Raw genomic sequence first — 15,258 nt, 5'->3', positions numbered from 1 at the left:
TAATGGCTCAGATGTTTAGCTCCTGCCCTTTCTTGATATTCTCATTGTTTCCTTACAGATAACCGCCAAGGCTTTTGTTTTGCTGAAGTTCTACAGACAATGTGTCAGATGGCCTCAAGCAGCCGGAATCTTGTCACTAAATCTGAGTGCTGCTGTGATGGAGGCCGGGGCTGGGGTAACCAGTGTGAGCTCTGCCCACTTCCTGGAACCACCCAATACAAGAAACTCTGTCCACATGGACCAGGATATACTACAGATGGAAGAGGTATTTGCAGAGATGAAAGGAGGTAGAAGATGGTAAAGAAATTCACTCACATTCTTAAGAAAATGCAGCTTCCCCTTTGAAGCTACTTCGAAGAATTTCCTCTGAAACAACAGTTTGATTTTTCAAATGCTGTTGCATGACCAGAAATTAAAAACATCTTTAAACAGTAGCTGCACTAGAAATACTCACAGCTGTGCATAATTTTCAGGGTTGGGATCTAAGGAAGGATCAACCAGTAACTAAAGGCAAGAAATGAACTCAAAGCTTTTGATTGCTGGGAATTTTTACATTTAAGGCAAAAGGCAACAGCAGTTACTCTAACAGCTGTTTCACTGAATGCTTTTAGTTGCTACTTACACACAATTTTTAAGTTGTGGTGAAAAAAAAATCTTACTGCTCATAACAAAATTCACTCCTACATATAGGGTTTTTTTTTTCCTATTGAACAAAACTGGAAACAGGTTATGCAATGAAATAGCAGGAAATTCTGATGTAGGAAATGATAGTGAAAGGTTCAAGAATGTTTGCCTGTGTGTTCAGGCCCATTTTGAGAGACAAAGAAACGGTAAAGTTACCATCAGAAGCATGATGATGAGGAACTGCGGAAAAACTGAAAAAGAGAGCATTTCTTTCCCTTTCCCAGTAACATTTCCATGGCATTGTGCAGAATCACAGAATAGTTAGGTTTGGAAAGGACCCCTGGGTCCATCAGGCCCAACCTGTGCTCCAACAGGACCACCTAGAGCAAGGTGTGCTGGACCACATCCAGGTGGCTCTGGAAGATCTCCAAGGAGGAGATTCCAGAGCCTCTCTGGGCAATCTGTGACGGTGGTCCGTCACTAGCACAGCACAGAAGAGCTTCTTGGTATTCAGAGGTAAATTCCTGTGCTCCAGTTTGTGCCCACTGCTTCTTGTCATGGTAGTGAGCACACTAATAAGAACCTGGCTTCATCCTCTTTGCACCCTCCTTTCAGGTGCTTACAGACATTTATAAGGTCTCCAATGTGCCTCCTCTTCTCCGGGCTGGACATCCTAGCTCTCTCAGGCTTTCTTCATAGGAGAAGTGTGCTAGTCACTTTGTCATCTTGGTGGGCCTCCTCTGAACTCTTTCCAGTATATCCATGTCTTTCCTGGAGGGGTGGGGGGAGAGCCCAGAACTGGACACAGTATTCCAAGTGCAGCCTAACCGATGCTGAGAAAGCCATTGGTAAAACCTGCTCTTTTTTCTTCATATTTTTTATTCAGAAGGAAGAGTAAATGGCAGGTGTCAAATTCAAAGCTAATACTTATTTTTTAAAAGATTACATATTTAATATTTTCTTTACAGATATTGATGAATGTAAAGTCATGCCAAACCTTTGTAGACATGGACAATGTATCAACACTATGGGCTCATTCCGCTGCTTTTGCAAAGTTGGCTATACAACTGACATAAGCAGCACATCTTGTGTGGGTAAGATTCCGCCTCTTAATTCTAATTTATTTATCTTTTTAATAATTGATGCATCATTATATAGTGCAACTCTCAGTCACCCTTTGCCTCTGAGTGTCAAAGTGGTTTTTATCTCTTTATCTCTTTCCTCTTTTCTTTGTCTTCCTAATATGCCTGTTTGGTTTTATATTTCATTTTGCAAAATGGGAAAACAAGCTATATTGGCAGTATTTCTGCAGTAGAATGAATTGAAATATGTTCCAGCTGTATAACCATTTTGACTGACAGAGGAACTTACTGGTTCATTTTTCTGTGGGTTAACTCAGATAAGTATATTATAGTATGCCTGAAAAGGAATCCTTTGTCTGTAAATGAAAATGTTAATGTCACTGTCACTCTAATGTTTAACTCTGCCACTGTAGCAGCAACTCCTCTGAGACTCCATGGTGACAGTAGGGAAAGAAGTGAAAACCCTGCAAAAATGAATATAAGATACTTTATCTACAAACAATTTTCTATTAAATCAAGTGTTCAGGAAACATGTTTCAAACAAATCAATACAAGAAATATTTAACAGTTTCTCTCTTTAGATCTGGATGAATGCTCGCAGTCTCCTAAACCGTGCAATTTTATCTGCAAGAATTCAGAAGGGAGCTATCAGTGCTCATGTCCTCGAGGCTACATCCTTCAAGAAGATGGAAAGACGTGTAAAGGTAAGGGAAGTTAAAGACAGTAATTTCAATTGTATTGCACTTTGATTGAAAATGAAATAATTTTGAAGTGTGATTATTTTTCCAAGTTAGACTAGGTGTACCTCTTTTGTGTTGGCTTTTCATAAGACAATTTCTCTTACTTTCAGATCTTGATGAATGTCAAACTAAACAACACAATTGTCAGTTTCTCTGTGTCAACACCCTTGGAGGCTTCACATGCAAATGTCCACCTGGTTTTACTCAACACCACACAGCTTGTATTGGTAAGAAAAACAGAAATTTTCTTGCATCAGTTTTTCTCTAAAAGGCACATTGTCATTTTTTGTCCATGAATTTTTCAATATATAAACAGTGTTAATTCGAAGCAATAATATCAGCAGTCCTGAAAGCAAGACTTGAAAAGCAGCAATTACAGTTAAAGAAAAAAGAAAGGGTATCCACCAACTGTATCTTCTTGCTTAGTAAATGGTTATATTTATTTAATACATGTTATTATGTTCTAAGTATAACCACATGGACACAAAGGAGTAAAGTATTAAAATCTGATTTAAAACCTAGTTAAAAGAAAAACATACTACCTTTTCTTCTTTAATAGATACAGATGTCTTTAGATCTTAAGCATATGAATCTTGCCACTGGAACTGTTTTAACTAAGCTAATACAGAGGTGAAGCATTTTTCCTCTGTCAGCAATTACGTATCTTGGACTTCCAGACTCATAAATGAATTATAGCTTGTGCTTTATTTATTTATTATTTTATTATTGTTTTTATTAATTTTTATTTTATTATTTTTATTGTTATTTTATTTTCTTTTTGTTTATTAAGTACTTACAGCTTTCCATGAGTCATCAGATCATCTGAAATTTGAATATGAAAAGCAACATTGTTAAAGTCAATTTTTGCATCTCTGTGGTTTTCAGCTTCTAAAAATGTGTTTTATGAACATTTTATCCCAAGGGATACTACCTTTTTCTCTATGCTCTCTATTTTTAAGACAACAATGAATGTGGTTCTCAGCCATCACTCTGTGGATCGAAAGGAATTTGCCAGAACACTCCAGGAAGTTTTACCTGTGAATGCCAAAGGGGATTTTCTCTAGATTCTACTGGATTAAACTGTGAAGGTAACTAGTGAAGGTCAATTTATTTTTATGGTGCAAATCCATACTTCTGTGTATAGTTGGTCCTATGATGTCAAAGATAATCACATTGATAAAACAGATCAGCAGACAGAGTAAAAGTGTATACCAGTAATAAATAGGAATGTGTTTGAGGTTTTTAAAACATAAATGTATGTAAGAATGTACTGCCTTACTCTTTTTCAAACAAGCTAGAATTAAAAAGGGCTATTTAGTTAGACTCTCAAACAACTCTTTTCAGAGTGTCGTCACCTTCACTTAAGGCTTATGCATCAAAAATGTTTTTTTTTTGTTTGTTTTTTTTTTCAATTTTCACATACTCTGACAGGAATCTCTGCCATTTTTTTTCCTAACTGTAATCATCTTCCTGAAGGCATCTGATATCAAATTCTAAAATCCCTACATGTCTTCTTCTATAGCTTTATTTTTCTCTCTTGGTCCAAAAAGGAGCCCCAGTTGAGAAATCTAGATTCCAGAGTTCCAATGTCTTTAACGGGTTTTAGGTAGTGAACAAAGAAAAATGGAACAAGTATACAAATTTATGACATGTCAAAACATCAGTTACTTTGATAAAAGTATTTAAAGTAGGAACTGATATTTGGAGTGTATCTCTAGAATAAAGGTGCAGCATATGCCCAGCCAGAAGTTGTAGAAAGCATTGTCATCTGTCAAGTTTACTTTGTTCTCTTCAAGTACATTCATCCTTCTTGCATACTTCAACCAGTAACCATGAAACAAAACACTAATTACATGTACCCAAGCATTCTCAAAATATGTAACTAACTGGACCATCAGAACTGCTGTATGTGCACTTACTCATGAAAGCACAGCCTGGTGTTGTTTTCTGGATTTCACATTTAGGGACATTCCCATACCACAGAATTTGTGGACAGCTGTGGACAACTGGAGTGTTATTTAGTATTTGTGGTATCATTTTTAAATTTTTTACTGGCATTGCAAGCTGTACCTGACACACTTGTCTACTTACAGTGCTTTGGTATATGCTTATTTATTATAGCAGACAGTATTTGAGATTGTCATGTTTTTACATTTCAGTTTTATTTGTGGCTGTCTCCATTTTTTAGATATTGATCGCAGACTTTTTGGATGGCTTTTTCTAGCCATCTAGGAAACTTAAGGCTTACTCCTGCAGAATTAGTTTGAAAACTGAAGTCCAATTCCAATTGTGTTCTAAACACAACATCAAAGCAACATTGTGTAATTACACAGAATAGTCTTTCTTCTCCAAATCTGAGTCATGTAAAGGTTCAAAAACCACTTGGTTATTGATTGATGGGAAGAACTCTACGTGAATTGAGCATCAGGCTTTCCAAACAGACAGCCTCAACAGCTTTGAACAGTATTCTTATGTCATAAATACTGGTGTTTGGCTGGTCTTCGAAGTGAGAAACATATTTTACAACATATATATTGATGTAATTATTTCATGTTCTCCTTCTCTCCCAAATGCAAAGATGTGGACGAATGTGATGGAAATCATAGATGCCAGCATGGCTGTCAAAACATCCTAGGTGGATACAGATGTGGATGCCCACAAGGGTATATTCAGCATTACCAATGGAATCAGTGTGTTGGTAAGGAAACAAACAAACAAAAAATACATTTAAAGGCAAAACTGTACTTGTGATTACAGTGACAGTAAGGAGAAGAGTGGACACTGTGCGTGTCTGCAAAGGATATGTAAGCACGTAGTTTTTTAATCTGTCCCCTTCATCCACTTCATACTCATGGTGAAGATCAATGACAGAAGACAGAGAAAACATACATATTCATAATATATTCATCATATTCATATTGTTAAAGCTCTCTGTGACAAGGTGTCTCTCTTACTCTGACTCCCTTCTCCTCAGGAAAATCCTCATCTTAGAAAGGTGGAAATGTGTTCCTTGAATTCCTTCAATTCAGGCTTAAAGCAAATAGCTTTGTTGGAGAAAAAAAAAATCCAGCTTTTCATGAATAAGAGTCACTCACCATCATTAGCTTTTTGGGAATAATGTAGAGCAGAGTCTACAGTAAAAAGGGAGAAAAAATACCAACATAATAATTAAGGGTTTCCTTCTTCCAAAATACAGTGTGATGGCTTTCATTAGTTCGTGAATAAGGACAAATTAATCAGCTTAGCAGTTTTCTTCTGCGTTTGACTCATTCAGTCCATCATTTCTTCTTTGTGTTTCCTGAACTAAGCCAATTCTCACATGATACAGAAACTAAGAAATCAAAAAATACAAATAACCAGCACAGCTGAATTACCCCATCCTGTATGTTGCAGTAATCAGAGAATGACTGAGAGCAGTGATGTTGATCTATAGGCTAATCTTACTACTCTATCACACATCAAAATCAGTTTTTTACATGTGCTTTGCATTAAATAATACACCATGTAGTTTTTCTTAAGATCCTGCCACCACCGTCACTCCTTTATACTACTCTTCAACAAAAAATGCAGGAACACACAGGTAACAATTCCCACAAATCTCCAGTACAGCACTAGAGACTGAATGTAGAATAAAGATGGATAGTCCTCAAAAGAACGTGACTTATAATAACTGCTGGCAAAATGGTAAAAAATGCACCAGTGATGCTAGAGAAGAAACGTACAGGGAATCAGTACCTTGCTACGATAAATAAAATAAGCAGAATACCTACCAGTAATCAAATCCATAATCTTTGATGCAACAAGGTACTTTACTCACTCATTTTTCACAAGATAACCTGCAGCCAAACTAGTTGGACTGAGTGGAGGACCCATGTCTGTATCTTACTACCCACAAGGTGATAACAGTTCTTGGTTTCTCTTTCATTTTTGGTGGCTATTCAGATTGTCTTTCCTCTCACAGAACCTGCGGATTTCTACTACAAATATGTGCTAACTCCACCTTATCTCTAGTTACCTATTAACACGATTATAGTCCAAGCACGACTGGAATTCCAACTCATATCTCTTCTGTGAATCTCCTGTAGTAGGAATATACCCTGCCAGGATAGAAAGAGTATTGGCATGGACCCCTTAGCAAAACTGGAGATATTGAAGAAAAGCAGAGCTTTGGGGAAAAGTTTAGAAGTAACAATATCCCAAAACATCTTTTCCAGCTGTTAATGTTTGGGACTTTGGCCATTGTATTTTTTAATTTGTAGACCACATCTTTGTAATAAGGTCAAGGACGCAGCAGAGCCCAAGGACTTGTATGTGTTTTGATTTGTTAGCTATGTTGTGCTTGTCTGACGTCTGTTCAGATTAGAAGGTATCAGTACATTTTTGTTTACTTTCTAGATGAAAATGAGTGTTCCAATCCTAACACATGTGGCTCTGCTTCTTGCTACAACACACTTGGAAGTTTCAAGTGTGCCTGCCCTTCAGGATTTTCTTACGACCAGTTCTCCAGTGCATGCCATGATGTTAATGAATGTTCTTCTGCCAAGAACCCCTGCAATTATGGTTGTTCCAACACTGAAGGTGGTTATCTTTGTGGCTGTCCACCAGGCTACTACAGAGTTGGACAAGGGTGAGTATATCATGCACAGTACTTCATCAGACTCATTCAAAGGGGGACAAAAAGGCAGAATGGCATAACAGTTAGTCTGAAAAGTAAGTGAAGGACAAGCTATTGACTCATGGTTTTTTTCTACATTTTTTGTGAACAATATACACAGGCAGTGAATAAATATCTCTAGCAATAAAAAAAAAATTATCTGCACCCATTTCAAATCTAACATGTAACCAACATTGTACAGTTAGTTCTGCTTTTTCCACCAGTATCATCACAAGAACTGTGCATCATATTTGAAAGGTGAAGGTATTCTGATAAAGTTTCCATTGATTGGAAAAGAGGAAGCATAGCCCCATTTTCAAGAAAGAAAAAAAAGAAGATCTGGGGGTCTGTGGGCCAGTCAGTCTGACCTCTGTGCCTGGCAGATCCTCCTGAAGGGCCTGCTAACACACATGGAAAATAAAGATGGTGTGATTGGTGGTAACCAACATGGCTTCATCAAGGGTAAGTCACGCCTGACAAACTTGGAGGCCTTTTATGATGGAGTTGCAGTGTCATTGGATAGAGGAAGAGCAACTGACATCATCTACCTGGACTTGTGCAAAATGACATTGTCCTGCATGACATCCTGATCACCAGATTGAAGAAAAATGGATTTGATGGATGCACCACTCGCTGGATAAGGAATTGACTGGGTGGTGGCACTCAGAGAGTTATGGTCAACAGCTCAATGTCCAAGTGGAAATTGGTGACAAGTGGTGTTCCTCAGGGATCAGTGTTGGGACTGATGTTATTTAACATCTTTGTAGGCGACATGGACAGCGGGATTGAGTGCTCTCTCACCAGGTTTACGGAGAACACCAAGCTGAGTGATGCAGTTGACAAGCTAGAGGGAGGGGTCCAGAGGAACCTGGACAGGCTCAAGAGGTGCCCAGGCAAACCTCATGAAGTTCAACAAGGCCAAGTGCAAAGTCTGGCACCTGGGTTAAGTCAGTCCCAAGCACAAATATAGGCTGGGCAGAGAATGGCTTGAGAAGAGCCCTGAAGAGAAGGATTTGAGTGTGTTGGTTGATGAAAGACCCAACATGTGTTGGCAGTGTGTACTGGCATCCCAGAAAGCCAGCTGTATCATGGGTTGCATCAAGAGAAGTGTGACCAGAAGGTTGGGGGAGGTGATTCTGCCCCTCTATTCTGCTCCCATGAGGCCCCACCTGGAGGACTGCATCCAGTTTTGGGGACTCTAGCACACGAGGTTTAAGACTCAGTGGTCAACTCAGAATGTTAAACACAAATCATTCTGATACGTAACAAACACTAAAATCTTTATTGTCAAAGTCAGGGAATAATGGTTTTGTTTTGTTTCTTCATGGTATCTGTAACATTTTTGTATAAAAATTAGAAAAACTTACACACCTTCAGCCAGCAGTTGCATTTCATTCAGTATGTGAACGTATTTCATTTACTAGTGCAGAGAAAATCAATTCACAGACATCTTGGTAAAGAAAAGAAAGGGATACAAATACCATAGTACAGAAAACATGCACTTATTTTCCATTTAATTGAACAGTTCATAAAACTGCAAAAACTAAAACAGCTGCTTTTATTCAACAGCCACTGTGTCTCAGGGATGGGATTTAACAAAGGCCAGTACCTGCCAGTGGACGGAGATGCTGATGAAGAAAATGCTTTATCCCCTGATGCCTGTTATGAATGCAAAATTAATGGCTATCCAAAAAAAGACAACAGAAAGAAGAGAAGTCTTAATGAAACCGTATGTATCAGGAAAACTTAAGTACTATTAACAGTTTTAATCTTCAAGGTATTTTCAGAGATTCAACGCTAAGTACTGTCAGTAAGTGGAGGGAATTTTATTACAGGCCACATTCAGTGGAAAAAATCTATTTTTCCCTGTTTTCTTCATAATTTTCACACTTCCTTCTTATTGGCAGGAATGTTGTAACAGCTATCAACAGCTGAAGTTTTTGAAGCTTTTCTAGTCTGAGATGTGGTCTAGTTCCTCAGAATATATCAATTTCAGTTTTCCTGTAATTACGGAGAGTTGGGACAGTAGTCATTTCTGCAGTCTGCAGTTTGTTCTGCTGTCAGGACAGAATCCTGCAGTCTTGAACAGCTAAATGTATCTTCTTGCAGATTGCTAAAGTCTAAGTAACTTCCCCTAGTTGGTTGTAGTTGTGGGTGGACTAGAGTCCATGGCCTAGCTGATTAGGGCCTTGCTTAATTCCTACATTTGCAAAATTGCTGGTGTTAGAAATTTACACTTCTGTTTTACATTGTTCTTACTTTTCAATTGTTCTTCTAACTTTCCAAACATAAATTATGGAACACTCATAAAAACCAAGCCCTAATATTTATGCCATTTACATACTTCTTTGTTTGTTTCAAGTTAAACAAAAGTGTGCTTGTACATCTGTCACTTGCTCTTCCATAAGATAGAATGTTGTCTTATATTGTTGGCTTCTGTATTGGAATCTGCAGTAGGTAATGGGAAAATGACTTGAGTGAGGGAGAGATTTCCTTCAGGGGTTCAAGAGCTGCATAATGTAAACAGGCAAAATGCAAACACTCAAGTTAAATAGTAAGGTGTGCTGAACACACAAGTTATACTGAAAGAATAAGTAAATAAACATCTTTTCTAAAAGAGTAAGAACTTAAAATAATCCAGAAGCTATCATCTCAGTACACACTATTTTGCATGATTGTTGCAATCAAAGACAGTTCTCATGTTGGTTTTCTAAAAAAGACATCAGTCATATAATTTCTTCTTTAAAAAATATAATGTTGATTGTTTAAATGATAGGTTTTCCCACGCAAACACAAACTTCACACAAATATCACTTGCCCTACCCACTCCCACTCCTGCATTTTAATCTGAATTCTGTGGTCAACTCACCACAGAAACACCTGGTGGTTTTGAAAACACTTTTTTCTGTTGCATAATTAATTTCATATCTAGTTCTAAATTATTACATCTACTTATTACTGTTTGATAGCACTAAGATTTTTTACCATCTTAGCAGTGATTTAAATGGCAGCAGAGACATACTTAAGCACAATTGATGTAGCTATAAATGTCCCTGTTCATTGCAGGGGAGCTAGACTGGATGACCTTTAAAGGTCTGTTGCAATTCAAACGATTCTATCATTTGTCAGAAAAACCATGTCAGTATGTTTCCTTTTCACCTCTTCTCCATGGTGAAAGTAAAATGAAATTTGGACAGCAATACATACCAGCTGCTTCTGTAGAAAGCAAACAATACAGCAGTTCTCTCCTTGCTTTGGTTTACTTTTGAATCACTGTGCTTCATCACCAAGAGCTGAGCTTGCCTTTTTTAGAAGCCAGAATTGATTTCAATAGTTCTATCACAAGTTTCAGGGAGTTTCTGTACAGTGTTGTGTTGTGTCCGTTCTGTTCCAGTAATGTTACGCACTGAAGCTGATCATAAGAACAAGACTGTGCCTCTCCTACAGTCTTAATTTCAATACTAAACATATATCTCTTCTTTACATGGACTTTTTGCACGCATGAAGCTAAACAGATTCTGAAAGGAGACTGAAATCTGAGCCCCTTCTACAGACTTGATGCTGTAACTTTAATTATCCTGTTAAGCGTGTGAGAGAAGCCTTTAAGATTTACAGGGTGTATTATATGAAATCGAGCAGTTCTTCCAGCTGGAAAGTATTTTCAGTGGCTTCTTTTACTGCTAGAGTTTGAGAAATGCAGAATGCACTGTTGCTAAGCAGTGACTGTTCTTCTCTCAGTGCAAACAAATATCTGTTCCTTCCCTGCTCTCAATTTCGTTTCCTCCTTTACTTCAGATTGAGGAGGTTAGCTTGGAAAGCCTGGACATGGATAGTCCTTTGAAGATGAGAGTCAACATTTCAAGGCTTGACAGCAAGGAGCACATCCTACAACTCATGCCAGCCATTGAGCCTCTTACCAACCATGTGCGCTACATCATCTCACATGGCAACGACGACGGCATTTTTCGAATCCATCAGAGGGATGGACTCAGTTATTTGCACACAGCTAAGAAAAAGTCAGTGCCTGGAACATACACACTGGAAATCACTAGCATTCCTCTATATAAGAAAAAGGAGCTAAGGAAACTGGAAGACAGCAATGAGGACAACTACCTCCTTGGAGAGCTTGGGGAAGCTCTCAGAATGAGGCTGTGGCTAGAACTCTACTAGCCATCTTCCAGACTGAGTCCAGTTCTTCATTCACTTCTGTTTGTCTATTTACCCACCTGAACATATCTGCTTTTCATAGGTTTTAGAACAGTCACTGACTTTTGGGGGATGAAGGGAGAAGGGAAGACTTCTCTCTATTCTATGGAGACTGCAGAACCACCCTTGCAAGAGGGGCAACTTGTGGCAATCATGATTACTGTATCTTTTATATAACCTCAATTTAAAAGTATATTAAAAAGCTAAAGTTTGAGAGATCATCATATGGCACTAAATGGCACAAAAAAAATGTGAGCTATTTTTTTCCTGTTAGCAGTCTGTAACACTTCGGGTATTTTGCTATAGTTCCTAATTAAAAAATATAGATGTTTATTTATTTTTAATGCAGTAATATATGGAGAAAATAACAAATTATGTAAACAAAAAGGGAAACGTGCTTGTTTTTCCTTAGATTTATAAATTTGAGCTATAACATTTTAGTGGTACTTTCTTAAAAAAAAAAAAGATTTGAAAAATGTTTCCTTTTGTATTTGTGCCAGTCATTCAAATAGTATATAAGTAATTTTAAAATTTATCAAAGCCGAAAGAGCACTGTGATACATCTTCCAGCTATTCTAAAGTGCTCTTGCAAAACTTTGAGTCTTCAAAGGAAAAAAAGACTTAAAGGAACATGAATTGCAATACTAGTCTCAGCAGAGATCATATTTCACAGTAGGTTAATAGGATTGTATCTCTGAATCAACCACATCAGATAAAGTAAGAGGCACAACCACTGTAGCAAAATACCTTGACTGCTTTTAATACCATTAGAATGCAGAACCAAACTGTACTGTACTTCCTTCCAATAACCTCAAGGAACCACACATGCTAACACACCTCATTCTCACAGAAGGTGCTCTACATACTTGCATTACTGTAGGCAGCTGAAGAAAACATCACTCTGAAAGGGACACATGATGTTTCATACTGTTTGGTGCTGGCTTGAGTTAATGGTGCATTTACTAAAAACTGAGAGCTGTATCAGGACTGCCATATGTGCAAATTATTTATGCAGTGCAGACAAGGAAAATGTGTATTTGAAATCCATTTGTTAGAAGTTTCATTAATACTGTAGTTATACACCGTACGCCTCATTTTATCATAGCTTATTTTGTAAGAACGATGTGTGTACAATGAGTTGACATTTAGTTTACTTTAGTAATTTTTTTAAAAAATGTTGTACCATTATGTGTTAAGTGTATGTCTCTATGGTGCTTTTTTTTACAGCTGGTGCTTGTAACCAGCTGTGTAACAGAATCTCATATGTGAAAAAAGCCAAAGCACACGCTGACTCTAGGATTGTTTCAGTCACATATCGGTGCTGACCAAAGATTACTATCAAGTTATACTCAGTGGTTTTTCTTTTCTTTTGTTCTTTATGGGGATTTTTGAAAAAAAAATAAAAAAAAAAAAAAGTAACATTTTTATTAAAATGTTTGTAAGAAAAAAAAAGTTTTGTTTGTAGGTTTGTATGACACTTTTCTTGCAATAAAGCTTATTTTCGGGTAGTTTGGGGGCTTTTAAAATCTTAATGTTCTTTACAGTGAAGAAGTATCTAATTGTAAACTTGAAGGACTTCCAAGGTAGAAAAGAGAGTTGTTTTGGTGCAAATGCTTTTTCACTTAGAACTAAAGTTATACAGCACTTAGGAATAAGGTTATACAGCATTTGCTGACTTAGTTCCTCTATCAGCACAGGATCTAAACATAGGAACTAAATCATCCCTATGCAATTAGGACTCTGCATTGATTACAGTTCATCATATAGCAGGATTAAGGGGGCTGGCCCTGCAAAGATTATGCTTATCAATGTCATGGGCCAGCACAATTAAAATTTGACAGTTTAAATTCCCAATGCATTTAAGAGTCTAAAACCCCCATCATCTCTGAATACCAAAGGATATGTTATGATCATCAATGCAAGTACTTCTGCTTGCTGACAGTCTCCTCTTCACACATCCCTGAGTTGAAATTGAAAAAATGATTTATTTATTTATTTTTTTAGTAAAGTATTCAAGGTTTCCACAAAGACCTCACCTCGGAAAGCAACTCTGTCCTTTTTATTCCATTCTGGATTAAACTGGATCATTTTTAAGTAATTTCACTCCAGAAAGAAAATTATCAGGCATTACGGCATTTTTCTTACAATTATTGATCTACTTGCCCTTAGTATTACTTAAAGGCCATGGATGTGTTTGGATTCCTCTGACATTTAATACTGCATCATTTTAAACAACAGAGTATGACTTTACCTGGAACAAGACTTATTTGGTATTACCTTTAGATATTGTCATGCAGATTTACTCTGATTCAAAGCAGCTTCTGGGTAAAATAACAGAGGTCTACAAAAATAAGAAGCTCTTTAGAAGTCTGATAGATATATCCAGTATAGCACTGACTTAACAGCTCTAACAGCTAGTTTCCAAGAGGGCTGCTCTTTGTCCAAAATGGGAGCTTTCCAGGAAACACTTACTGCAAGAAAAGCTGTCAGACTGAACCCAGTAGAGCATTATCCTCTGCTGCCAACTCTCAAAGAAGGAGAGAAAATAGTAGCAACGCTCTTACTAATGACTCCGCTGAGGCTGCAAGTTTTGGAGGACTTTACTAGTATACAGAGTGAGCTTTTGCAACTACTGTGAACACAGCAGATTTAAGGAGCTGAGCACAAATTAACATTACAGACCTTTTTTTTTCTAAACTAGAAATTTCCATCAGTTACAGTCACGTTAATTATCCAACAAACTGTAAAAAAAAAAGCCATTTACTTTGCCCTCTACTACTTTAAAATGCATGAGACAGCTCAGTACCCAGAGAAAAGTTGTCCTCATCCTCCCCTCAGCTTCACATCCACTTGAAATAAAATCTGAGACTTAAAATCAGCTCTGAGAAAAAAATCCAAAGCAGAACCACCTCCCCCCAACCAGTCTATCAAGGTAGATGTTTGTATACCCACTATACCCATTTCTCCAAACTACTACATTGCTGGGGGTACTGCTGGGGACTTTTTAAGCATTCAGTAATTACTTCTGAGCACTCTGTGCCCTTTCTTCATAGCCGTACCTCAATGCATCCAGCACAATGCTCGATCTATTCAGACTGATCCTCGGAAAGGACAGACCTATAGCAGCTGTTCATAGGCCAGGTTTTCCAATTAGCATCCTAAAAGAGGTATTTTTCTACAGGGCTTTCTTAGGCTGACTTGGAGCCAACAGTTCAGCTTTAGTGTAATGGACGCGGCCTGTAGACAGCTGAAGAACTGCTTTGGTGTTCAGCCCCCCGAACCCGGAACCGGCAGTGCACGGCAAAACCAAACAGCAAAGACTCTCACTGCCTCAGGTGTGTTTCCTTGTTCTTCCCACATGTTCCACATGCAGCCAAGGACTTAAATGAACCAGTGCTGTGAAAAACATTTTACAGCCAATGGTTGGATTTTCATAACCTACTCTGATGAGATAAATGATGGTTCATTCACACTTCTGAAAACAAGAGAAAAGGAAAATATGAGCAGGGAGAAGTTCTATGCTTTATATCTATCATCAAATTCCAGTCCCTATCACAATTGCTTATGCGTTTGACACCAGGTTGCTGGTGATAGCAGGTAGCAGAAAGAGAACATGTTTTCTTTTTTCCCAAACCACACTTGGTTTGCAAGGTCTATCCACCCTTGCTCTGTATTTCAGAGTGGGTGATGGCAGAAATGTTTCGAGTATGGGCTGTTTCTACCCAGGGCCAAAGCCAGCCCTTGAGACACGAGGAACTCCAGCAGGAACTGCTGGTCTGTGTCGTCGCTCTGAAGCCCCCAGAAGCACTGGTCACCCAAATGGATTTGGAGGTTTGGAATTCTGAGCTCCAAGGCCAATGCGGGAGCTCTGTAGTGCTGTCATGCATGAAAATGTGTCCGTGTTGTATCACAGCATCTCCCGAACAGCAGTAACCAGAGCTAGCTCACATCC

At 38.0% G+C, this 15,258-nt stretch overlaps 1 protein-coding gene across 1 annotated transcript in view; it reads left to right on the top strand.

Annotated features, from left to right (window-relative positions):
- The window catches only part of LOC100546990 (fibrillin-2), a 198,981-nt gene extending 186,163 nt beyond the window's left edge, over positions 1 to 12,818 (top strand). Inside the window, exons 51-59 of the mRNA XM_010726029.3 lie at positions 59 to 265; positions 1,593 to 1,718; positions 2,288 to 2,410; positions 2,557 to 2,673; positions 3,406 to 3,534; positions 5,025 to 5,144; positions 6,842 to 7,073; positions 8,670 to 8,829; positions 10,896 to 12,818. Coding sequence (XP_010724331.2) covers positions 59 to 265; positions 1,593 to 1,718; positions 2,288 to 2,410; positions 2,557 to 2,673; positions 3,406 to 3,534; positions 5,025 to 5,144; positions 6,842 to 7,073; positions 8,670 to 8,829; positions 10,896 to 11,270 — 1,589 coding nt within the window. The 3' untranslated portion in view covers positions 11,271 to 12,818. The remainder of the gene's footprint in view (positions 1 to 58; positions 266 to 1,592; positions 1,719 to 2,287; positions 2,411 to 2,556; positions 2,674 to 3,405; positions 3,535 to 5,024; positions 5,145 to 6,841; positions 7,074 to 8,669; positions 8,830 to 10,895) is intronic.
- Positions 12,819 to 15,258: the final 2,440 nt, after the last annotated feature.

Source organism: Meleagris gallopavo, chromosome Z (assembly GCF_000146605.3).
Source record: "Meleagris gallopavo isolate NT-WF06-2002-E0010 breed Aviagen turkey brand Nicholas breeding stock chromosome Z, Turkey_5.1, whole genome shotgun sequence".
NCBI lineage: Eukaryota > Metazoa > Chordata > Aves > Galliformes > Phasianidae > Meleagris > Meleagris gallopavo.
This window is presented reverse-complemented; position numbering and strand designations above follow the sequence as displayed.